Source organism: Aquarana catesbeiana, linkage group LG10 (assembly GCF_042186555.1).
Source record: "Aquarana catesbeiana isolate 2022-GZ linkage group LG10, ASM4218655v1, whole genome shotgun sequence".
Taxonomy (NCBI): domain Eukaryota; kingdom Metazoa; phylum Chordata; class Amphibia; order Anura; family Ranidae; genus Aquarana; species Aquarana catesbeiana.
The window spans coordinates 106,951,115-106,977,761 of record NC_133333.1 but is presented as its reverse complement, the minus strand read 5'-3'; the positions used below and the strand labels follow the sequence as shown (position 1 = coordinate 106,977,761).

The 26,647-nt window shown below is 41.5% G+C and overlaps 1 protein-coding gene across 3 annotated transcripts in view; it reads left to right on the top strand.

The window, feature by feature from the left end:
* The window catches only part of POU2AF1 (POU class 2 homeobox associating factor 1), a 177,917-nt gene extending 153,662 nt beyond the window's left edge, over positions 1-24,255 (top strand). For 2 of the 3 annotated variants that reach the window (XM_073602414.1, XM_073602417.1), the window contains 4 exons: positions 12,146-12,276; positions 16,536-16,578; positions 22,036-22,319; positions 23,886-24,255. In XM_073602414.1, the coding sequence (XP_073458515.1) occupies positions 12,146-12,276; positions 16,536-16,578; positions 22,036-22,319; positions 23,886-24,203 (776 nt within the window). In that variant the 3' untranslated portion in view covers positions 24,204-24,255. The remainder of the gene's footprint in view (positions 1-12,145; positions 12,277-16,535; positions 16,579-22,035; positions 22,320-23,885) is intronic. The other variant, XM_073602415.1, reaches the window with a different exon arrangement.
* Positions 24,256-26,647: the final 2,392 nt, after the last annotated feature.

Genomic DNA, 26,647 nt, shown 5'->3' with positions numbered 1-26,647 from the left:
TGCAGATCGCCGCCATTACTAGTAAAAAAAAAAAAAAAAAAATAATAAAGATGCCATAAATCTATCTCCTATTTTGTAGACGCTATAACTTTTGTGTAAACCAATCACCATTTTGCGATTTTTATTACCAAAAATATGTAAAAGAATACATATCGGCCTAAACTGAGGAAAAAATTAGCAAAAAGTATAAAATATTGTGTTTTTTTCAAAATTGGCACTCTTTTTTTGTTTATAGCGCAAAAAATAAAAACCGCAGAGATGATCAAATACCACCAAAAGAAAGCTCTATTTGTGGGAAAAAAAGGACATCAATTTTGTTTGTGTACAGCGTCGTACAACTGCGCAATTGTCAGTTAAAGCGACACAGTGCCGTATCGCAAAAAATGGCCTGGTCATTGAGCAGCCAAATTTTCCGGGGCTGAAGTGGTTAAATAAAATAAATCTGGGTAAACCCCCCCATCCCCTAGTAATACATTCTTGCTTTGCTCCCCCTCCCTTCTATCCCCAATACTAAAATAGCAAGACTTACCTGTCATTGACTGTTTCTCAGAATGAGATGCTGCCTCTCTGGATGCCTGGATCGCAAAGGCATCCATTACCTGGCCATTTGTGGCCTTTAAATAGAGCACCTGAGAGAGAGATTTAAGCCGCGTACACACGATCGGATTTTCCGACGGAAAATGTGTGATGACAGGCTGTTGGCAGAAAATCTGACCATTTGTACACTTCATCGGACAATTGTTGTTGGATTTTCCGCAGATAAATGTTGGATGACAGGCTAAATTTTTCCGCGGACAAATGTCTGTTGTCAGATTTTCCAAGCGCGTGTACACAAGTCCGTCAGGCAAAAGTCCAAAGTACAAACACACATGCTCAAAAGAAAGGATGAGCTGGACGCAGTCGGTCTTGTAAACTAGCGTTCATAATGCAGAATTAACATTCGTGACGTGGCAAATTATGAAATCTCAAAATGCAGCGCACATTCTCTTCTTCTTTAATGGGATAATATAGAAGCTGCTTTGCTGGTGATACTGATGGAGTTATTGCAAACAGATTTTCAAAGGCTTTTTTTCTAATGATATCAAGAATAATATTATTATGCTTGTTATTTTTATTTATTTTATTTTTTTTGGTGCAAGTTACCAAAACATCATTATTCTGTATTTTTTAAGATCAAAGATACAACTATGTTGGTGTCCTTTGTTAATTTTACATTGTATTTCTTAAAATATAACTGTCTACTCCCAAACTGTCATTTGAAGTAAAACACATAGCCAAGTATTATTCTGCACAATTTTTTTATTGTGCATTAAAAAAAGAAAACAAATAAAATTAGACATGCTATCTGCCAATAGAAATTAACCAAAAAGTGCATTCGATGCATCCTTAAATATAGAAAATATACCAAATCAAATCATTATTCAACCAAAAAGTAAAATAAAAGCCTCATGCATGTGTCCTGCTTCTTAATATAGGGGGTCAACAGTGCCAAGAGTTGGTGAAAGCAGGGGTCCGTCACGCGGAGATAATTCTGAAAACCATCTGGATTATTCTCCTGGAGCTCCCGCAGCAAAGGCAAATGACATAATTGGTCACGATTAATAAAGCAACCAATTTTTGGTCCAAGAAATCCTCCTCCTCCTGTTCCTGGACTGGACTTGGGTCAAAGCAATAACTCCAAGGCCAATAATAAATAACACGTTATCTCCTCCGATTCTGCAACATGGCTGGTTGACGAACAGCCGTTCAGAAACAAACTGAAAAGTGCGAAAATGAAAAGTGCGAAATGAAAAGTGTGAAATGAAAAGCACGAATCAACACTCACCAAACTTCTACTAACACGAAATTAGCAGATGGAGCACAAAGGGTTGTTCCTGACAATTGAACTTCTTCTTTTTTGGCTCGTAGTATGTCTAGTACGTCACTACATTCGTGTTTGTTGGCCGACAATCGTGTACCATTTGTATGCAAGACAAAATACAGGCACATGCCTTCGGACAAAAGTCCAAGGCTTTGTCTGCAGAAAATCCGATCGAAAGCCCTCCATAGCCTCTGTTCTAATCAAAAAAGGGCTAGTACAATTGGAGGGAAGCCAATGCTCTTCCACACAAAAGGACACTTTTAAGCTGGCTACACATCATTCAATCCTTTGTAGATTTTTTTCTCTCAGATTTACCAAAACCACACAATACGAAGTCAAACTTTAAGAGCCTCAATTTGTATGCAATCAGGCAATTGTATGCAATCAGAAAAAGAAAAAATATATTTTATAGAAATTGACAGATCTGGAAAGAGTTCCATAGGAGAGAAGACATCATGGATCCGGACCCCACAGCAGGCATGACACAAGAGGGATATAGTCTCTGATTAGAGAACACCTCGGCCCCAAAAGACCACCAGAAGGGGCTCCCCACCTTGTTGGTGCATTTAGCAGCCTAAGATGTGGGACTGCATGCTGGGAGAGGCTGAACCCAGACAGACTCCGACATAGTCGGCAGGTAAGAGCTCCTGAATGTAACGGTCTGTAGGTGTTGATCTTTGAGGACAAAAAGGAGAATGGGGAAGGTAGCTCTCAGTGAGACTTTTATAGAGCTAAACAGGTCCTGTGGGTGGATATTGGGGCGGAGCTATATCATATGTATGCTGCCATGTTGGCATCAGGAAAGTGTATTATTTTGTTGCAAATCACAAAATCAAAAAAAAAGAAAAATAAATACAGATACAAAGGGATTTACTATAGACAAAATGGCTGTTCACCTTTCAAAGGAATTTTCCAAAGAGCTAGTTATCCAATCATGTGTAGGTAAAATAAAAAGAAAGTATTTTTGCTTGCACATGACTGGATGATCAAAATCAGCAGAGCTTCATCTTATTCACTAGACTCTTGAGAAAATTCCCTTGCAAAGTGTTTTCAAACAGTTTATTTGCCTTTAGTAAACCAACCCTGTTGACAGCCTCCTGTAACTTAAATCTGGGAATTTCATAAGCGCTCTGGTGAGAACTCCAAGAAAGTTATGCAAACTATAGAATGCCTTTTGTATTTAAAATGTATTTAAAAATGGATTCTGGTGTTAAGTGCAGATAAGCAAAATAGTGCAATTTTTTTTTACATTGACAGAAACACCTGATCTATTGATTGGAATGCTTGACTTCAATTGACTTCAATTACCCTCCTGTTAGTCAATGACCTTGGTAGTTTAGCCCATTTGTTCAGAAAAGATATGGAAATATAAAATGTTTTATATGTTTGTTCAACATGCTGGTCTTTATGTACAGTATTTTTATGACTTGAATAGCAGATCTCTCTACTTGGAATATGAGCATATAATAGTACAGGTGTGTCCAGGGTGTCTAAATAATATATAAAAAAAAAGTTTAAAAAAGCATTTCAGAGTAAGCTCTTGTAAGTTTTAGTTGGAATGTTTTAACCATTTAAAAAACACTGCATTTATTTCTATCTATGTCATAAGCATGCTTTAAAATGCATTTCACAAATTGCTAGGGTCACTTAGTAAATCAAACCATAAAAGGGCCAAAATGCCAACAGTCTACTCTTTCCAGCACACTACCTTACCTGATTTTTGCCAGTGTTTGAACTATGTGAGTAGAAATAAAAAAAACTCATCATCATCAGCTTGCATGGCAAGGGTATAAGCTAGCTACACCAATTAATGCTTGCTTAATAATTTTGAAGACTTCAACATCTCATGAACGCTACCATACACTATCAAAAGTGCCTCTGTTTAACCACTCACCATTTTACTTATATGTTTAGTATTGTTGTCATGTTCTATGGTACCCATTTATAAATATTTCATATGGTGCTGTTCAATGTTTCTTCCTTTATCGCATTGCTGAATTCCTTGAATACTAAGAATTTATTTTACAAAAGAGTGCCACTGTCATACAATCCTTTGATTTTTTTTTCCTTCTACTAATGAGTTATGCTCACCCTATATTTAAAATGAACATACACACATACGCATGCATTTAGACATGCTTATGCGCATTTATGCAAGTTTCTACAGTATGTAAATGCTCCTCTTTTTTTATGCCCCTAAATTCAGAAAAAATGTAAATCTAAAAAACACAAAATTCCTATAGTGAGGGAAAAAAGTATTTGATCCCCTGCTGATTTTGTACATTTGACCACTGACAAAGAAAGGATCAGTCTATAATTTTAATGGTAAGTTTATTTTAACGGTGAGAGACAGAACAACAAAAATATCCAGAAAAAAACGCATTTCAAAAAATGTATAAATTGATTTGCATTTTAATGAGCGAAAAAAGTATTTGACCCCTTTGCAAAACACGACTTAGTACTTGGTGGCAAAACCTTTGTTGGCAATCACAGAGGTCAGAAGTTTCTTGTAGTTGGCCACCAGGTTTGCACACATCTCAGGAGGCATTTTGTCCCACTCCTATTTGCAGATCCTCTCCAAGTCATTAAGGTTTTAAAGCTGACATTTGATAACTCAAACCTTCAGCTCCCTCCACTTATTTTCTATGGGATTAAGGTCTGGAGACTGGCTAGGCCACTCCAGGACCTTAATGTGCTTCTTCTTCAGCCACTCCTTTGTTGTCTTGGCCATGTGTTTTGGGTCATTGTCACGCTGGAATATGCATCCATGACCCATTTTTAATGCCCTGGCTGAGGGAATATTTGACGGTACATGGCCCTGTCCATTGTCCCTTTGATGTGGCCGGTGAAGTTGTCCTGTCCCCTTAGTAGAAAAACAACCCCAAAGCATAATGTTTCCACCTCCATGTTTGATGTTGGGGATGGTGTTCTTGGGGTCAGAGGCAGCATTCCTCTTCCTCCAAACTTGGCAAGTTGAGTTGATGCCAAAGAGCTTGATTTTGGTCTCATCTGATCACAACACTTTGACCAAGTTCTCCTCTGAATCATTCAGATGTTCATTAGCAAACTTGAGATCATTGATTCTCCCATGTAGTTCTGGGCTGATTCCTTACCGTTCTCATGATCATTGAAACTCCATGAGGTGAGATCTTGCATGGAGCCCCAGACCGAGGGAGATTTAAATTTATTTTGTGTCTCTTCTATTTGTGAATAATCGCACCAACTGTTGTCACCCTCTCACCAAGATTCTTGGTGATGGTCTTGTAGCCCATTCCAGCCTTGTGTAGGTCTACAATCTTGGCCCTGATATCCTTGGACAGCTCTTTGGTCTTGGCCATGGTGGAGAGATTGGAATCTGATTGATTGATTGCTTCTGTGGACAGGTGTCTTTTATAAAGGGAACAAGCTGGGATTAGGAGCACTCCCTTTAAGGGAGTGCTCCTAATCTCAGCTCGTTCCTTGTATAGAAGACACCCGGGAGCCAGAAATCTTACTGATTGATAAGGGATCAAATACTTATATCACTCATTAAAATGCAAATCAATTTATAACTTTTTTATTGTTATTCTGTCTCCCACTGTTAAAATAAACCTACCATTAAAATTATAGACTGATCACTTCTTTGCCAGTGGGCAAGCGTACAAAATCAGCAGGAGATCAAATACTTTTTTCGCTTACTGTAGACACATTGGGGGAGATTTACTAAAACTGGTAAGCACAGAATCTGGTTCAGCTGTGCATAGTAACCAATCAGCTTCTGGGTTTTAGCCCTTATTCACACTGAACACGGCTTTGAATTTCATCTGAACTCGCACGATTTCAAAGCCGCATTTCAGTCAAACTTTGGGGGAGACTTGAAAAACATCTGTGTGGGTTCATGCACAGATGTCTATTGAAATTGCCCCCGGAGTAACCAAAAGTAGCGCAAGATCTACTTTTGGAAATCGGTGTCACACCAGATGGAATGTTCCCATTGCTGGCAATAGGCTCCGATTTGATCTGTCAAATCGCGCCAATGTGAACGGGGGGCTTATTGTCAAAGCCTAGATGAACAAGCTGAAGTTAGAAGCTGATTGGTCACTATGCACAGCTGCACCAGATTGTGTGTGCACCAGTTTTAGTAAGTCTCCCCCATTGGATGAAAAGAAGCTGTGTTCAGAGACATAAAAATTTAAACAAAAAATGCTTCAAAAATCAACACTTTTTCTACCCCTGTGCAATAAGAGAGTTAACCTCCACATATGGAAAGGCTTCTTCACAGTAGGAGCTGTGAAAATGTGGAGTAGACTCCCTCAAGAACTAGTTGGATAGATTCCTAAATGTTCAAAATAAAAGTGGATACTAACATATTTTAGGTAACCCCGGGGGTAGTTGATACAGGGAATATCTGGTTACCTCCTGGGGGATCAGCATTTATTCCCCTGCTGCAGAGAATTGGACCATGCTTTATTGTTTTTTTTTGCCTTCCTCTGGATCAACTGCAGGTATCAGATTATGTATATGAAGGTTTTCCATTTGTTTTGTTTTGTTTTTTTTTTTTTTCTACTGGTAGAACTAGATGGATTTGTGTCTTTTTTTCAACCTGACTAGCTATATGACTATGAGATCTTGGAGAGATGTTCCCTCATTCCCTCTTCTGATGACAACAGACTCATCAGACAGGAAGTTGTGGAAAATTTGCAATTGGGACCGAAACAACTATAAAAATCTACATTAAAAAAAAATTGATTTGACATACATGTATCTGGCCTTTTATCTACTAATGTGTAATCTAGATCAAAGTTTGTATACTGCATACCCTGAATAGACTTTTTTTTTTCTAAAATTGCATTGCATAAGGTACAGATAGGCGGGGTACTAAAAATGGTTTCATCAATGATTTACTGACACTTTTAAAGTAGGTGTGGATTTTATTACTAAACTACTTTTTCTTTAACCACACATTTTCATATGTTACTTTTACTGTAGAACAAATTCTTTGTTCCTCTCCCACACTTAACTTCAAAGACATACCAATTTCTTTCCTGTTCTTTTAGATATCTGCTGATATGTGTGTTTACATAAGTAACTGTGGTTACAGAAACATTCCAGACACGCTCGTATATTCAAGAGGCAAACATACAAAAATACAGAATACAAATTGGAGAAAAACAGGATTCCTGTAAATGAAATATGGCACTGTAACCTGACTACATTTATTGTGCTTGAGCAGTAAACCATGTAGAAATGAAAACAATTATGGCAAATCTCCCTGAAATGACGTTAAGAGTGCAACTTCACTCCTCTGCCCTTTGCCCCCCATCCCTGAAGCCACACCACAACTTTATACATACCTATTTTTCTGCAGTCTTCTGGCTGGTTTCTTAAAGGATAACTAAACCTTCCTTTTTTTTTTAAAACAAACATGTCACACTTATCTCCTCTGACCAGTTGGTTTTGCACAGAGTGGCCCCGATCCTCCTCTTCTGGGGACCCTCAGCGGCGCTCCTGGCTCCTCCTCTTCTTGAGTGCCCCGTTGGAGAAGAGCTTTTCCTCGGGGCACCCGTGAGGGCACGCTCCCGTGTCCTGCTGCTGCGTTCATTGACACAGACAGCAGGACTTGGCCCCTGCCCCCCCGGCTCCCGCGTCATTGGATTTGATTGACAGCAGAAAAAAATCCAATAGCTGCGCTGCTATCAATCTATCCAATCAGGACCCGAGACACTGTCTGGAGCTTCATCAGTTTAGGCCAATATATATTCTTCTTCATATATATTCTTCTACATATTTTGGGTAAAAAATTGATTGGTTTGCGCAAAAGTTATAGCATCTGCAAACTATGGGAAAGATTTATGGCATTTTTATGCCATTTTTATTTTTTATTTATTTTTTACTAGTAATGGCGGTGACCTGCGATTTTTAGCAGTACTGTGACATTGCAAGGAACAGATCGGAGACTTTTGACACTTTTTTTGGGACCACTGGCATTTATACAGAGATCAGTGCAATAAAAATGCACTGATTACTGTGTAAATGTCACTGGCAGGGAAAGGGTTAACAATAGAATGCATTAAGGTGAAAAACACCAAAGGTTTGCAACCCCTTTAATGTCTGTGGCCTTCTTCTTCCTCTTCTTGTTGATGGCGGGTCAGCGTGGTGCTCGCTTGGTAATAAACCCAAAAGAAAACATGTATTATATTGCATCTTACCATTGCTTAGGTGTGATGGTTGTGTTTATTTCCTTTTCTTGGCTATCTTTCTTCTATATTCATCTAGTGATCTGGCCAGTAAGTCTGTTTTTTTTTTCAAAAGAACAAGCTATCATGCAGATGTAGCTGTTAGAGGTTTGAGATAATTTAAACACTGGCAGGAGTGCCTACAATGATCAGTATTTATTTATTTATATATGGAAAACCTTTATCCCAATAAAGGAAAAACAAAATGTTTGCTATAACTGCTTATAAAGTATTAGTTGGAGTTTAGCTTCAATTTGTACCTGAATATTCTAGCACAACTAGGACTCTCCTTCCAGACTTACAATGCTGCTGTCCAAAGTGGGAGCACTCTAATACAGGAGGTGTGTTACTGGCCAGATCATCAGGAGAAAACAGAGGAAAAGGCCTAAAAAAGAAAACAAATGCAGCCACCACATCTAATGATTGGAAAACTACAATAAATTTCATTTTTGGTGTTAGGCTTAACCGCTTCAGCCCCAGAAGATTTTACCCCCTTAACTGACAATTGCACGGTCGTTCGACGCTGCACCCAAACAAAATTTGCGTCCTTTTTTTCCCACAAATAGAGTTTTCTTTTGGTGGTATTTGATCACCTCTGCGGTTTTTATTTTTTGCGCTATAAACAAAAAAAAATTGAAGAAAAAAATATTTTTTACTTTTTTGCTATAATAAATATCCCCAAAATTTTTTTTAAAAAACAAATTTCTTCATTAGTTTAGGCCAATATATAGACTTCTACATATTTTTGGTAAAAAAAAACCCACAATAAGCGTATATTGATTGGTTTGCGCAAAAGTTATTGTCTGCAAACTATAGGAAAGATTTATGGCATTTTTATTATTTTTCTACTAGTAATGGGAGTGATCTGTGATTTTTAGCGGTGCTATGACATTGCGACGGACAGATTGGAGACTTTTGATACTCTTTTGGGACCATTGGCATTTATACAGCGATCAGTGCTATAAAAAATGCACTGATTACTGTGTAAATGTCACTGGCAGGGAAGGGGTTAACACTAGGGGGCGATCAAGGGGTAAATTGTGTGTTCTAACTGTATGGGGATAGGATTGACTAGGAGAGGAGCCACATTGTTTTTCCTACTTAGTAGGAACAAACGATAGGGCTCCTCTCCTCTGACAGCACAGATCGCGCGCACTGGCGCTAGTGCACGCGATCGCGAGTGGCCATCAGTGATCGTACCCGCCGGGCGCGTGCATCAGGTCCCCCGCCATGCAGCGGGTGCAAGCGCTCCCTCTGGTGGCTGAAAAAGGGTAGGATGTACCCATACAGGATTTCGCCCAGGAGGGCCATTTTGCTGCAGTATATCTGCGTGACGCAGTTGGCAAGAGGTTAATACGGGGTTTGGTTTTGAGTTTAAAGGGGTTGTAAACCCGCATGTTTTTTCACCTTACTGCATCGTATGCAGTAAGGTGAAAAAACTTCTGACAGTGACTGGCCCCCCAGCCCCCCCCCCCCACGTTTTACTCACCTGAGCCCTTCGTTCCCTCGGCGGAGATGCGCCAATGCTGGACTCAGAACCTCACCTGCAAGGTAACACCCCGGGAGAGTGCTTCTCCCAGGGGGTTTACCGATGTGAGAAGGAGCCGCAAGAGCCAGGGGACCCACTTTCACACTCACAGCGCCCAGACGACGGCGGTAAAGCATTGCTATCTTTAGCGGCACTTTATCGTCATTTTAGCGGCGCTTTTTGGGACTTTGCTGGCGCTTTTAACCATTTTTCACCCACTAACGGGGGTTAAAAGCACCCCGCTAGCGGCCGATAAAGGGTTAAAAATGGTTAAAAGCTCCGGCAAAGTGCCGCTGCTTGAATTCAATGGGCAGGGGCGCTTTAGGAGCGGTGTATACAAAGCGCCTCAAAGAACCTGCTAGCAGGACTTTTTTTGATGTCCTGCCAGCGCACCGCTCCAGTGTGAAAGCCCTCAGGCTTTCACATTGGAGTGACAGGAGAGACGTTTTACAGGTGCTATTTTTAGCGCTATAGCGCCTGTAAAACGCCTCAGTGTGAAAGGGGTCTAAGATTCTCTAACAAACCTCTGAGGGCTTCACAGAACAGCTGTATTTATACTAAGATTAAATTGCACACAGGTGGACTCTAATTACTATTTAGGTGACTTCTGAAGGCAATTAGTTCCACTATATTTTAGTTAGGGGTATTAGAGTAGAGGGGGCTGAATACAAATGCACGCCACACTTTTCACATATTTATTTGTAAAAAGAATTGAAAAACATTTAACATTTTCCTTCCACTTCACAATTATGTGCCACTTTGTGTTGGTCTATCACATAAAAATCCCAATAAAATACATTAAATTTTTTGGTTGTAACGTGACAAAATGTGCAAAATTTCAAGGGGTATGAATACTTTTTCAAGGCACTGTAAGTATAAGGCTCCATTCACAATACACGCATGACAAGTTGTAGCCATTCTGTGCAATGGCATCTGTTCAAATCAGTGTGACTTAACTACTTGACCTCTGGAAGGCTTACCCCCCTTTATCACCAGGCCATTTTTTGCAACAATTTGTGCAACAATGTACCCAAATAAAATTTTTGTCCTTTTTTGCCCCCTAATGGAGCTTTCTTTTGGTGGTGTTTGATCACCTCTGTGGTTTTTATTTTTTGTGGTATAAACGAAAAAAGATTGACAATTTTGTTAATCAAAATCAAAGTAAGCGTATATTGATTGGTTTGTTATAGCGTCTACAAACTATTTTGTTTTGTTTTTTTTCGATTTTTTTACTAATGCTGGTGATCAACAAATTATGGCCGCACTGCAATATTGCAGCAGGCAAATCGGACACCTAACTGACACTTTTGAGACTTTTTGGGCACCACTAACACTAATACAGTGACCAGTGCTAAAAAATAGATGTGATCAAAGGGTTAACCGTGTGCCTTGGTTGTGTTTACTCACTGTGGGGGAGGTGCTTTGGCCTCGGGAAGGCAAAGATCCGTGTTCCTGCTTAGCAGAAACACAGGATCAATTCCTTTCCTTCTGACAGAACAACAATCTGCCTTGTTTACAGATTGTCAGTCTGTCTGTGTCCTGAGTAATCTGCGGTACCCGCCGCTGGGTTCCCGCTGTGTATAATCACAGCGGGAGCAGGTCGCCCGCAGCACATGCATGCCCCAGACCTTGAAGCGTCAGATTACATACTGGGTACGTGATCTGGTGCAGCGGTGGGCTGTTGTTAAGTGGTTAAAGTACTATTTTGGTGTGACTTTTGATGCGACTTGGATCCATTGAATGTAAAGTCAAATCAAAGTCGCACCGAAAAATCGCATTAAAATCACACTCCAAAGCCACACTGGAGATTGTGCGACTTTAGAGACACGCTAATGTAAATGAAACCTTAACCTGTTTGTCATTTTTTTTAAAAGAGTATTTACAATTACTTTAAATAACAGTGTTTGGCCAGTTAGTACTGTTACACTGGGAATCTATAGAGCCGTGTAAGCTCCAACTCCAGCAACCTATAGCTTATGCAAGTCTTCCATTCACTCCCAGCAGCTAAATGTAGGGGTGGTGGAGGGAACATCAACATTGTAATAGCAATACAAACAACAGGTATATTTGACAATCCAATATAAGCTTACTTGAAGAATCTATTTTCATTTGAGTTCTGCCTGTCTGCAGAGCTTCTTCTCTGCTGTTTACTTTCAATTTCTAATGACTACATATCCCATAGTACCTTGCTGCCTGCGTTCAGTGATTCCTGTACTGATTTCTCCTCCTGAAATGCAGCACTTCTGTAGTTCAGAAGGCAGGCCCTCTCAAAGTGTGACACAGCAGTGCCTAGTCACAGAGCATAGTGAATACATATCACAGAATTCGAGGAAGTAAATCTGTAGAGACGTTCACAAACTACGTTTTTTCTAACTTTAATATCATTCAGAGTAATAGGAGTAGGCTAAAAAGAATTAAAGTACAATGCGTAAATAAGGATATGTTTTACCATTTTGACTGCAGACATGATTTCAGCTTTGTGTCATCTAATTGTATAAACTTTCTGTTTCTTCTGTAAAAAAATGATAATTCATTTTCCAGCTGTGACTTCAGAACAACATCAGAATAGTCAGACCAGGCCGTACCTTGGTGTGCGTGTAAAGGAACCAGTCAAAGAACTTCTGAAAAGAAAAAGAGGGACTGCCAGTGGAACTAACACTACGACCCCCCAGGTATTATGGTTTATGGCATAATATGAGCTTTAAAGTGTCACTGAACCCACATCATAGAAAACTATCAATAAATTCTGTGTTATATGCTGTTTATATTCACTCAGTTATTATGGGATTTGTTTTCTGTAAAAAAACCTGGTTGATCCTGCTGCTCTCTATCTCCACCTTCTGTTCATGTCCCCAATTCAGCTAGGGATTTTGCAGAGGAGTGTTGGCAACTCTGCACATGCTCAGTTTTCAGTGAGTTCTCCCTATTACATCTGTGCAGCACATGTGACTGTAGAGTCACATATGTGGGTGTATACACAATAGTAAATGACAGTCCACTTCCTCCCTCCTCCTCCATGCCCACTAACCAGCTGAACACAATGGGGGCAGGATATTACATGTAAATTGATGGGGGCTTCCCCCCCTTTTATTCTAAGACACAGGCTGGGGAGGTGTGACAGTCTGTGACTGGCAGAAATCCGCCCACACCATGATATTGCGAAAACATAATAAAGATTTGATTTCAAATATCTATTTGTATGCCAATTTAAAACAGTTTATTGATATTATTTATTTTTACTCTGTATCCCAAAGACTGTTTTTCTTATTTTGAACATGTGACCAGCAGCAGAGGACTAGAAGCTCCTCCTGCTTATGTTTCTCTGCAGACAGGCTGGGAAAGAGCTGGGTCATGTGACAGCTGTATATCAATTGGGAAAAAGGTACTTAGATTTTTTTTTTTATTAGAATAATTACAGTGCCATCATCCACATACAGAAATAGAAGGGGTAATGTAAATTAAACAATGTGTGTTTAGTATCACTTTAAAGTTATAATTTTTCATATAATAAACTAGCAAAATATGTTCATTCATTGAGCAGATCATTTGGAATGGTATATTTATGAAAGTGTCCTTAGTTATGCAGTTTAGGTAGTGTTTTATGGGTAGTGTTTTAGGTAAGATTTCAGAGTATTAGTAATACATTTTTTGGCCATGGTATAACTGGTGCCACATCCAAAATATGTATAAAGTCAAAAAAGGGGGAAAATGGGAGAAGAATGAATAGATATGGCAGACTTTTAGGCACCCAAATTACTAGATTAAAAGAATACAAATTTTAATGATACGAACATCTTAAAGCAATATTAAATAAATTCACACATTCATGTACAACATATATTATATGAAAGTCATCCAAGGAATATGTCACCCTATAGCTACAAATATTGAATAGGTGTATATAGAACCTCCAACCATATGAATGATAATAGTTCAGCTAATGGTGAAGCCATTTCCACACTCACTCGTAGCGATGAGCCGAACACACACCCGGTTCATTTCGCACCAGAACATAGTGAACAGGCAAAAAAATTGGAAGAACACACGAACACCGTTAAAGTCTATGGGACACAAACATGAAAAATCAATTTTAAAAGGCTTATGTTCAAGTTATTATCATAAAAAGTGTTTGGGGACCTGGGTCCTGCCCCAGGGGACATGTATCAATGCAAAAATGTTTTTTTAAAAACGGACGTCTTTTCGGGAGCAGTGATTTTTTTAATGCTTAAAGTGAACCAATAAAAATGAAATATTCCTTTAAATATCATGCCTGGGGGGGTGTCTATAGTATGCATGTAAAGTGGTGCATTTTTCCCCTGTTTAGAACAGTACCACAGCAAATGACATTTTTAAAGGAAAAATTGTCATTCAAAACTGATTGCGGCTGTAATGAATTGTTGGGTCTCCGCAATATAGATAAAACTCATTGAAAAAAAGGGCATGGGTCCCCCCCAATCCATTACCAGGTCCTTTGGGTCTGATATGAATATTAAGGGGAACCCCGAACCAAAATTAAAAAAAAAAATTGCGTGAGGGTCCCCCCAAAATCCATACCAGGCCCTTCAGGTCTGATATGGAAATTAAAGGGAACCCTGCGCCAAATTTTTTAAAAAATGGCATCCCCGTGGCTTCCCCATGGTGTCAGAGGGGGTGGAGTCGCCTGTTTACATCACTGGGTGGCCCCGCCCTCAGCTATATAACAGATGTCACCCAGAAGAAGCGTCACTCAGTGGGAGCCTCCCATGGAGGCGGAACGGTTGTGGTTTTTTTTTTCGATCCGTTGGATGGCGTGAATTTAGGGCATGTGGCCTGGTACGGTTTAGGAGGGGGGGCGCTCTCTCGTCCCCCTCTTTTCCTGCGGCCTGCAAGGTTGCATGCTCAGATAAGTGTTTGGTATGGATTTTGGCGGGGATCCCTTCACCATTTTTTTTTTATTTTGGCGCAGGATTCCCCTTAATTTCTATACCAGATCAAGTCTGGTATGGATTTTGGGGGGACCCCTATGCCATTTTTTAAAATTTGGCACAGGGTTCCCCTTAATTTCCATACCAAACCCAAAGGGCCTGGTGTGGATTTTGGGGGGACCCCCAAACAATTTTTTTTTTTTAATTTTGGTTCGGGGTTCCCCTTAATATTCACACCAGACCCAAAGTGCCTGGTAATGGACTGGGGGGGGGACCCATGCCCTTTTGTTCAATGAGTTTTATCTATATTGCCAAGACCTGACAAATCATTACAGCCGCGATCAGTTTTAAATGACAATTTTTCCTTTAGAAATGTCATTTTGCTGTGGTACTGTTCTAAACACGGAAAAAATGTGCCACTTTACAGGCATACTATAGACACCCCCCCAGGCACGATATTTAAAGGAATATTCCATTTTTACTTTAAATATTCCAGTTTCACTTTAAACATTAAAAAAAAATCACTGCTCCCGAACAAAAACGGATGTTTTATAAAAAAAAATTGCATTGATACATGTCTCCTGGGGCAGGACCCGGGTCCCTAAACACTTTTTATGGCAATAACTTGCATATAAGCCTTTAAAATTAGCACTTTTGATTTTGCATGTTAGTGTCCCGACCCAAAGACATTAATGGTGTTTCGGCGGCTTTCAAATTTGAACACCGCATATTGTTTGGTGTTTTCAGAACATCCAAACAACCAAAATTCTGCCCGAACTTATGCTGGGGCCGAACCGTTCGCCCATCCCTACTCATACGCATTTCTCAAAATCAGGTTTCGCTTCTTCAGAAGATTGGATGAGGTTTTATAATCTATATACAAAACAGAACAAACTAAGTCATACAATTTAACATGCATCTTTTTGAAGGCATATAGCAATTAAGGGGTCAAAAAGCATTGTTACATACAATGGGGTTGATTTACTCAAACTGTTAAGTGCAAAATCTGGTGCAGCTGTGCATGGTAGCTAATCAGCTTCAAACTTCAGCTTATTCAATAAAGCTTTGACAAAAAAATAATAATCTGTAAACTGACTATGCAGAGCTGCACCAAATTTTGCCACTCCGTTTCCCCCGAGATTGACATCACTTCCTCCCCTGTGCCGGTGGTGCGCTCCAAACTAGATTGCAATACTCTTATGCCCCGTACACGATCCGATCATTCTGAACGCGGTGACGTAAAACACGTACGTCGGGACTATAAATGGGGCAGTAGCCAATAGCTTTCATCTCTTTATTTATTCTGAGCATGCGTGGCACTTTGTGCGTCGGATTTGTGTACACACGATCGGAAATTCTGACAACGGATTTTGTTGTCGGAAAATTTTATAGCCTGCTCTCAAACTTTGTGTGTCGGAACATCCAATGGAAAAAGTCAGATGGAGCCCACACACGGTCGGAATTTCCGACAACACGCTCCGATCGCACATTTTCCGTCGGAAAATCCGACCGTGTGTACGGGGCATTAAGCGTCCTGGCTCTGGTTTGTTGTCTCTGGCTGCTACAGCATCCACACACAGACACAGTGGCTGCTGTCTGGTACACAGCGGGAACCTGGGACTGCGGTTTTTAACATGTGAGTTGCCAATTTAAGAGCTTGTTGGTCTGCTGCACTTAGATGGTACTTCCCTCTTTCTGCTTGCATTCTGTTTCTAGAGTTCACTTCTAGCTCTTGGATAACAGCCACAAGTTTGAAGCAGACCTTAAGAGTGTTTCCCTTGGACTACACCATGTACTTTAATTGCATTTAAATTGGACTTTCAGTACAAAAACATAGCCCTATGGCCCTTTATGCGCCATAAATACCTTTTCACTTTAATTTGTAAGTGTATACCGTATATGTTTCTCTTAAGATATGGTTTCATTATTTGTTTAATACCACTCTCTTTTTTATAATTAAATATATATCAATCGGATATGAAAGAATTAGTTTACTTATAGAATTTATTTTTGATGTGTGTTTGCAGGTGACATCAACTTTCCAGACTTATCCATCCTACACACCAGTAGGTAATTTATAAACAACAAAAAAAATGTGTATAGCTTTTTATGTGCTTTTCTATGTTAAATGAAAAATACAGAATGTTATTTCCAAATACAGGAGCTCACACTTACCATCTTCACAGGCTAACATTCTTACTGCTGCCCACAAATTAATATAATGATGCTCTGTGAGATCTATTATATCATCAGGGTTGCATTAAGACCGTCATGTAATGCTGTAATTAGTAAGGCAAAATTTTGTCAGTTGCTTAATAGGGAGGTACTTGGTACTATCTATTAGCTTTGCCCTATCATGGTGCAGTAAATAGCTTAAAGCAGTAAACGGCATCCTTAACAACCGATGAGTCATTAGCTGTCAATGGACTTCCCCACTGACAGCTGAATAAAAATAAAACATTGCCGGCAATAAAAAAAAAATGGAAAAAAAAATAGTGTCAGGTCCCCCCCAGTCCATACAAGGCCCTTTGGCCCCTCAGATCCTGCCCCCCCATGTGAATGAGTATACCCATACTCATTCACCAAAAAACTGTCAAAAAGTAATAAAAAATCAGTATCCCCCCGATGTAGATCCATTGTCAATCACGCACCCGCAGCACCGTTGGACCCAAAAAAGAACAAAATCATTCCGCTGTCAACTAAGGCAAACCGCTGAATACCTGGCTGGTGGTTTGACAGTTCTTATATAGGTAAGGGGCGGAGTCACCTGTCAATTCCACCAGGTGGCACTGCCTCCCTTGTGATGTCACAAACCGGTGCATGCTTCCGGTCCTTCGGGTCTGGTATGGATTTTAAAGGGAACCCCATGCCATTTCTTAAAAACGTTTTTTTATATTATTGGCAATTGTATTATATTGATGGCAATTTAAATGACATTTCATTATTTATTTATTTTTTAGAAATGTTTTGCTGCAGCATGTTCTATACATGCTGCAAATGTGCCACTTTACAGGCAGACTAAGGGGATCCCACAGGCACTATTATTTTTTTTTTTTTGCATTGGTACATGTCTCCCAGGGCAGTACCCATACCCCATACCCTTTTTATGGCCAATTACTTGCATATAAACCTTAAAAATTGTGACTTTTGATTTTGCAAGTTTGGGTCCCATAGACTTTAATAGGGTTTGCCATTTGGGTCAGAACTTTTTCTCTGTTCAGCAGTTCTGGTCAAACCGAACAGGGGGGTGTTCGGCTCATCTCTACTCCTCCACTGTGCCTTTGGAGAAACAGCATAGCCAACCTTGAACAGCAGCATTGTCAACCTGTGAAGAGGGTAGTGTTAGAACGGCTAATAGGTTTGATGGACTTGTCACAAGTAAAAAACACATCAAAGCCAAACTGCAGCTCAGCTAATGCTTATTAAGTCGTTACTGCAACATTTTGTTCTACTATTGGGATAAAGGTTTTAGATTAAAATGTGACCCCTGTCAGTGTAAAATGGTTTGTCTAAGCCCTCTGTCACTTTTGCAAGACAGCTTGTCTATCAAAGGAAAAGAAAAAAAACAGATCTACTGGCAGGATCAATAGGTAATACAACTAAAACTATGTTATGAGGCATTCAGAAAAAATGAAAAGGTGCTGCGTTAATGTTAGTGACAGACTGCATCATATATGTAATTTTTTTATTTTGGCCATAGCCAACTTGAAGGATGTTTCCAGAATCCAACATGCAGTGAATGCCTACAAGTACCTGAAAATGACTTTCAAACTTATCAGACTTGAGATTTATGCCGCGTACACACGGTCGGACTTTCCGGCATACTTGGTCCGGCGGACCAGAGTGTGCCGGACAATCCGCCCGTGTGTAGGCGCCGGCGGACTTTTCCGGCGGACTTTTTCCCAAAAGCCCACCGGACCTAGATTTGAAAAAAGTTTTAAATCTTTCCGCCGGACTCAGTTTCGGGCGGAAAGTCCGCTCGTGTGTGTGCTGGTCCGACGGAAAGCCCGCTCGTGTGTATGCTGGTCCGACGGACCAGATACGACACGAGGGCAGGGTATTGCATCTCGCGCTCGCTGCAATAGGAAAAACAAATTTTCCTATTGCGGCGAGCGCGGGTCATACCAGGCCCTTAGGTCTGGTATGGATTATAAAGGGAACCCCCTACGCCGAAAAAATGGCGTGGGGTCCCCCCTAAAATCCATACCAGACCCCGATCCGAGCACGCAGCCTGGCCGGTCAGGAAAGGGGGTGGGGACGAGCGAGCGCCCCCCCCTCCTGAACCGTACCAGGCCGCATGCCCTCAACATGGGGGGGTGGGTGCTTTGGGGGAGGGGGGCGCCCTGCGGGGCCCCCCACCCCAAAGCACCTTGTCCCCATGTTGATGAGGACAAGGGCCTCTTCCCGACAACCCTGGCCGTTGGTTGTCGGGGTCTGCGGGCGGGGGGCTTATCGGAATCTGGGAGCCCCCTTTAATAAGGGGGCCCCCAGATCCCGGCCCCCCACCCTATGTGAATGAGTATGGGGTACATGGTACCCCTACCCATTCACCTAGGGAAAAAGTGTAATAAAACACACTACACAGGTTTTTAAAATATTTTATTAAACAGCTCCGGGGGGGGAGATCTTCCTCCGGCTTCGGGGGTCCCTGCGCTTCATCTTATCCCGGCGTCCGGTTGGTTCTTCTCCCGGTGTTCCAGTTCTTCGGCCGGCTCCTCTGCTGTCTTCAGGTAGCTCTCTTGCCAGCAGAGGTCCAGACTCCTGGGCTTCTGGGCTTCTGGGCTTCTTCTCTTCTCTTCTCTTCTCCAGATGTTGACACGACGCTCTCTCCGGCTAGACTGCTCTCCGAGGGCTGCATTGTGACTTATATAGGCGGAGACCCCGCCCCCTTTTGATGTCACAGTCCCTGGGCATGCTGGGACTGTGACGTTTTAGGGGGCGTGGTCAACATCACCCAGTGACCACGCCCCCTAAAACGTCACAGTCCCAGCATGCCCAGGGACTGTGACATCAAAAGGGGGCGGGGTCTCCGCCTATATAAGTCACAACGCAGCCCTCGGAGAGCAGTCCAGCCGGAGAGAGCGTTGTGTCAACATCTGGAGAAGAGAAGAAGCCCAGAAGCCCAGAAGCCCAGGAGTCCGGACCTCTGCTGGCAAGAGAGCTACCTGAAGACAGCAGAGGAGCCGGCCGAAGAACTGGAACACCGGGAGAAGAACCAACCGGACGCCGGGATAAGATGAAGCGCAGGGACCCCCGAAGCCGGAGGAAGATCTCCCCCCCCGGAGCTGTTTAATAAAATATTTTAAAAACCTGTGTAGTGTGTTTTATTACACTTTTTCCCTAGGTGAATGGGTAGGGGTACCATGTACCCCATACTCATTCACATAGGGTGGGGGGCCGGGATCTGGGGGCCCCCTTATTAAAGGGGGCTCCCAGATTCCGATAAGCCCCCGCCCGCAGACCCCGACAACCAACGGCCAGGGTTGTCGGGAAGAGGCCCTTGTCCTCATCAACATGGGGACAAGGTGCTTTGGGGTGGGGGGCCCCGCAGGGCGCCCCCCTCCCCCAAAGCACCCACCCCCCATGTTGAGGGCATGCGGCCTGGTACGGTTCAGGAGGGGGGGGGCGCTCGCTCGTCCCCACCCCCTTTCCTGACCGGCCAGGCTGCGTGCTCAGATCGGGGGTCTGGTATGGATTTTAGGGGGGACCCCATGCCGTTTTTTCGGCGTAGGGGGTTCCCTTTATAATCCATACCAGACCTAAGGGCCTGGTATGCCCCGTGACGGGGCTCGCAAGGTGTCAATCTCGCCGATAAAAGCGGCAAGATTGACATCCTTTTCTAGTCCCATCGCACCTGAGTCACGTTCAAAATGAACGGACTTGTCCGTGTGTGGGCAAGTCCATTCATTCTGAAAGTCCGCCGTAACTCCGGCGAAAGTCCGTCGGAAAAACGGGCGGACTTAGCCCGCCGGAAAGTCCGGTCGTGTGTGGGCAAGTCCGTCCGTTTTAAAGTCCGGCGCACCTGGCGGACAAAGTCCGTCGGAAAGTGTGCCGGACCAAGTAGGATAGAAAGTCCGACCGTGTGTACGCGGCATTAGTGTAGATATTTTACAGGGCCAATACCTATGTGCTTAAAGTGGTTGTAAACTTCAGACATGAAATATGAACAAAGCATATCTTTCTATAGTGTGTACTTGTCTCAATCCAGAGCACTAAGTGTCATTTATGTCCATTGTCTCATTCATCTGCTAACAGTATGAGTCACTTCTGACAAGTTTTCCTGACACCTAAAGAGAAAAATGGTGACAGCGGAGGGAGCTCTAGGTGATTGACAGCCTCACCTCTGTTTATGTGTGCTGTGTGGAGGGGGGTGTGTCCCTTCCCTCCAATTAGCTCTCACTGATGTAACTTCAGCTCCCTGCCCCCTGTTTTTCAGAGCTGAGAGATCCTGTGTAAATTCTACACTTTGAATGGATGTAGGGAAAAGACTGCTGTAGATAAACAGGTACAACTTACGTAGAAGGATTTGTTTCATCTCGGTTTATCACCTGAGGCCAGTCACTTCACTGGGTATATGTAAGGGTTTACAACCACTTTAGCCACTTAAAGGTCGGAAGATTTCCCCCCTTAATAACCAGGTAATTTTTTGCGATACGGCACTGTGTCGCTTTAATGTGCGACGCTGTATCCAAACAAAATTGACATCCTTTTTTTCCCCACAAATAGAGCTTTCTTTTGGTGGTATTTGATCACATCTGCGTTTTTTTTTTTTTTTGGCGCTATAAACAAAAAAAGCAACAATTTTGAAAAAAAAAACAATATTTTTTTACATTTTGCTATAATAAATATCCCCCCCAAAAAATAAAAAAAAAATTTCTTCAGCAGTTTAGGCCAATATGTATCCTTCTACATATTTTTGGTAATAAAAAACACAATAAGCGTATATATTGATTAGCAGGACTGCGACATTGCGGTGGACAGATCTGACACTTTTGACACTTTTTTGGGATCAATGACATTTATGCAGCGAATAGTACTTAAAAAATTCACTGATTACTGTATAAATGACACTGGCAGGGAAGGGGTTAACACTAGGTTGATCTAGGGGTTAAATGTGTTCCCTGGGAGGTGTTTCTAACTGTGGGGGGAGGGGACTGACTGGAGGAGGAGAGAGATAGCTGTTCCTGATCACTAGCAACAGCAGATTTCTCTCTCCTCCCCTGACAGAACGGGGATCTGTTTGTTTACATAGACAGATCCCCGTTCTGGCTCTCTGTGGAGCGATCGTGGGTGGCCGGTGGACATCACGGCCTGGCGACCATGCGCATCATTTCTCCCACGCGCCTGCTATAGATGTAAAATGAACCGACATACAGCTATGGTAATTCGTGGGAACGAGCTGACCTGCCAGAGTATAATGACGGTGGCTGGTCGGCAAGTGGTCAATCAATATTTGCTGGGATCAATTTTTAATATGTTGTAGAAACATCCATAACTATGACATTTTATTGTTTTCATGTTTTTTAGCAGTCTCGAGTGCCACTGACGTGTCTTATGTTGATCTGGATGCTACAACAACAGCATTGCCAATCCACGATGAAAGCATTTTGTACACTGGATTGATTTCACAACCACCCTCTTTTCAACCTTTAACTCAATGGACAGCATGCCCAGAGTACATTTCACATGAAAGTGTTAGCTGTCCTTATACAACAGATATGTATGTTCAACCAATGTGTCAAGGTTATACTGTGGTTGGTCCCCCTTCTGTATTAACATATACTTCACAGCCTCTTCTAACAAATTTTACAGTAAGTACGCTATAACTTTTTATAATTTCCTAGGAAACAGGTTTACAATGATGTATAACTGATTTTTGATTAATGATTCATTGTGGTTTTATAAAAGATGAACAGTTATCTTCATGGCGGGTAAAAAATATTTTATTTATTTATCACTTCAGTTTAAAACTAGATTGCTTTTCGCAGATCATGTTACTCTGTAACTGTAATTGTCAGTGACTACATTTGATTGTTGGTCACTTTCACAATGATAGTCATCTGAAGATTGCAGAAGTGTAGTGACAAGTGTCTACGTAAAGGAAAGTTGACATTTGAGAAATAAGAATTTTGCTTTTTGCTGACCTCTGCTTCTCCAGATGAGAGTTGATTAGCTTTCAAGGTGATGTTTTGGCTCTATTAATTCATGGAATTAATTTACTAAAGTAATCAAAGGTGATCACTTAAGCTAGCCATAGATGGTGCGATTTTCTTTCCTGCAATCACGGGCGCCTCAAACTGTCTTTATTGCAAGCCTATCTCCTCACTAAAGTAGATCTAAACCCTAATGCCTCGTACACACGATCAGACTTTCCGACAACAAAACTGTGGAATTTTGTTTGAAGGTTGTTGGCTCCAACTTGTCTTGCATACACACGGTCACACAAATGTTGCCCAACAATTACGAACATAGTGACGTACATGACGTACAGTGAGCCGATAAAAAGGAAGTTCAATAGTCATGTAATATCTCCATTACGAATGCTAGTTTTACAAGACCGAGCGCTTCCGGCTCGTACTTGATTCCAAGCATGTATGGACTTTTGTGCGATGAACTTGTGTACACACGATCAGAAAGCCTGACAGCAAAAATCTCTTGGCGGAAAATTTGAGAACCTGCTAGCCAACATTTCCGAAAGTCCGGACTTTTCGCCAACAAGCTCACATTCAACATTTGTTGTCAGAAAATGTGGCCGTGTGTACGGGGCATAACTCTAACATTTAGTTTTTAGACTTTTTTTTTCCATCCTTTGTCGCATATCAGTACTGTTGATGTTCTTTAGCCCAATTCAGCCACACTTGTCTGCATGCAATTGCTCTAGCATCGGCTCATGGCTTGCACATTATTTCTTAGAACTGGTTTGTTGATAGAGATAATAATGACCTTGCCTGTGCAATGTGTACTGCTATGGCTACTTTTAGTCTTCATCAGGGGTGTATTACCATTGGTAACAATGCAGGAGCACAACTGGGAGAGAGTTGTCACTACATAACAGGAAATGCCCGAACAAGGACTTTTATGCCATGATCAGTGACAATATTTTAATGAAAGCTGCAGATTTAAATACTGTAGAATGAATCCACCTTTTGGAATGACATCAACATGCTAAAGCTTTTATGAGATTTTAGTGATTAGGTTTAGATCTAATTTAACTTCCTTCAGGTGTATATCAAGGAAACTGCAACAAAAAACATCTAGTTATGGCCAGAGTCAGTATGTCATGAAGGGTAAATGTGACAAATTCAATCCCGTTACATAGTTTGTGTGTTTTTTAATTCTTACTTGTGGTATTATTATAAAATATGTTTTCTTTGCAGGCACGAAACAGCACTCAGTGTGTTGCTACTCAGTTAGAATATGCTGATCAGCAAACTTCATTGACTTACTTCCCATGGGCTCAGCCAATTCCAACACTGCCAACAGCAACTCACTCTATACCCTACCAAGCAACAGCAACCACAATCCAAAGCCCACAGTTTGTCCCAATACCAATTTCTTTACCAGATCCTGTGCCAGAAGAACTGAATGACTCGAGGCAAGCCATCAACAATGTGCCCATTGAAAAATTATTACATGGAGAAGAAGGGAGTGACTCATATGTTCTTAATCATACTTTGTCTATTGAAGGGCTTTAATTGTGTATTCAGTGAAATTATTTTTCTGTATTAAATAGCTTTTGGTTTGACATTTTCTGATCTAACTTTTATTAAGGTAACATAAATTATTTTTACTATCCATTACCTAAAGGGTCAGTCTGTCCAAAAGTGGTATTTCAGATTTTGGTTGATTTTGGACAGTCAAACCACCTGGCCATTTACAATATTGCTTAGAAATTATATGTGCTCTTTTGGTGAGATACTTACACTTGAGTCCCTCAGTTGGCACACATACTGTTACCTTTGGGCGGTTACCATTCTCCTTCTAGGAATTTTTTTTAATGACATTATATTTTGGGGAATGCAAAAACTACTAGTATAAAGGTGGAATGGAATAGAATTAGGAATCGCAGTAGTGATATCTAACTGTTGGAATATTCAAAGACATAAAAATACAACTACAAATATCACTTTTTAATGGACTGACCACGTAAAGCTTAAAAAAATATAAGAAAGGTCAGTTCTCTACAGGGGAAGAGCTGTTTTTTGCTCTGTTGCAACAATGCATCCTCTATTAAGACTCTTCACCACTCGACACATCCAGGAGTGCACATTGCTGGGAGGGGCAGGCGCCCTGCGCGGAGTTTGGGAGGGGGGCAGGTTGTTAGCAGGCAGAAGAGTATAATTATCCTATGCCCTGTGCTGCCACTACACCCTGCATCAAAAGAGACTGGCAGATGCGCCCTTCCTGATTGCCGAACTTCTCTCTGAGGCAGCAGTCATGTCCCTTTTAGAAAGGGAGAATGCCCTCTCCCTCGGCTCTCTCCCTGGGTTCCTGTTAGTGTGGCTGGCTGAGTCGGAGCATTCACAGCAAGAGCTCCAGTACTGGTCGGCGGAACTAGAAGAGAAGTTTACACTGCAGGCTCAATCACTGCTTCCTGCCCAGCACACCACAGAGCTCTCCCCGAGTGAGGATCTGAGACAGATGGCAAACTGCACCTTCTCCCCATGAGTCCCGAACTTCTCTGCCTTCCATCCTGTACTATGTTGTCTGTAAACCTGCCCTGCACCTTGCATTGCAGGTTTACTAAGCGAGAGAATACATTTTTTGAATAGGTTAGGATTATACTGGGACTTCTAAAGTGATACATAGATGTATTCCAAATACACATCTTTTTTAATAAGAGATAATGTGTATGTGGAATACATCTACTGTATGTATCACCTCAGAAGTCCCAGTAAATTCCTAACCTATTAAAAAATCTAAGTATAAACAGCAATCAATGTGATTGCATAATAGAGCCAACTCCAGGAAAGTTAAAAAAAATTGCATCCTTTCGGTGTACTGTATGTGTTTAGGGGGAGGGGGGGGCAGCCTCTTTCACTTACCTTACTCTATGTTCCAGCCGGCTCCAGTGCTCTCTTCCTCCACACAAAGCCTTGACATCAACCACATTCCATAGAGGGACATTAACCCTGTATGTTGTGATGAGGAGGCTGGAGTGTGACCACAGCCAGTAACTTACATAGAAGCTGAAGGGGACAAGTCACAGTGAAGGGAGCCTGCTGGAGCAAAGAATAAGATAAAGCTGGCTACACACAGATTGAAATTTGTCTACTTCAGCAAGGAACATCTGAATTTCAATCTGAGTGTAGCTCCCCCTGTTAGAAGCCAATCATTAGATCAGATTCTGTTGAACAGGACTGCTGGAAAACCTTGTTCAATCAGCAGCTTGCACTAAACAGTATATTCTTACAGTATGTGTGTGTGTGTGTGTGTGTTGGGGGGGGGGGGGGGGTCTCCACTGTAAGAATACAATGTGCCTGCATATTCCTGTATCTACATCACTCTTGTAGATGCAAGGACCTGCCAGCATCAGCCAGCAATTTGAGCAAAAAACTGTGCATGTGTACCAGCTTAAATGATAAATTCATATTTTAGAATATGTTACATGTTACACCAGTATTCAGGGTGTAACATGTAACATGTTCTAGTTGTTCCCCTCTCCTCTTCCGTGTCCCCAGGGATTTACACCTTTATTACATATGATAATGTCAGAGCAGACACTTGGGTCAGGCAGGAACATAAATGGGTGGCTTTATGTATATACAGTATCTCACAAAAGTGAGTACACCCCTCACATTTTTGTAAATATTTTGTTATATCTTTTCATGTGACAACACTGAAGAAATGACACTTTGCTACAATGTAAAGTAGTGAGTGTACAGCTTGTATAACAGTGTAAATTTGCTGTCCCCTCAAAATAACTCAACACAAAGCCATTAATGTCTAAGCCGCTGGCAACAAAAGTGAGTACACCCCCAAATGAAAATGTCCAAATTGGGCCCAATTAGCCATTTTCCTTCCCCGGTGTCATGTGACTTGTTAATGTTACAAGATCTCAGGTGTAAATGGGGAGCAGGTATGTTAAATTTGGTGTTATCGCTCTCACTCTTTCATACTGGTCACTGGAAGTTCAACA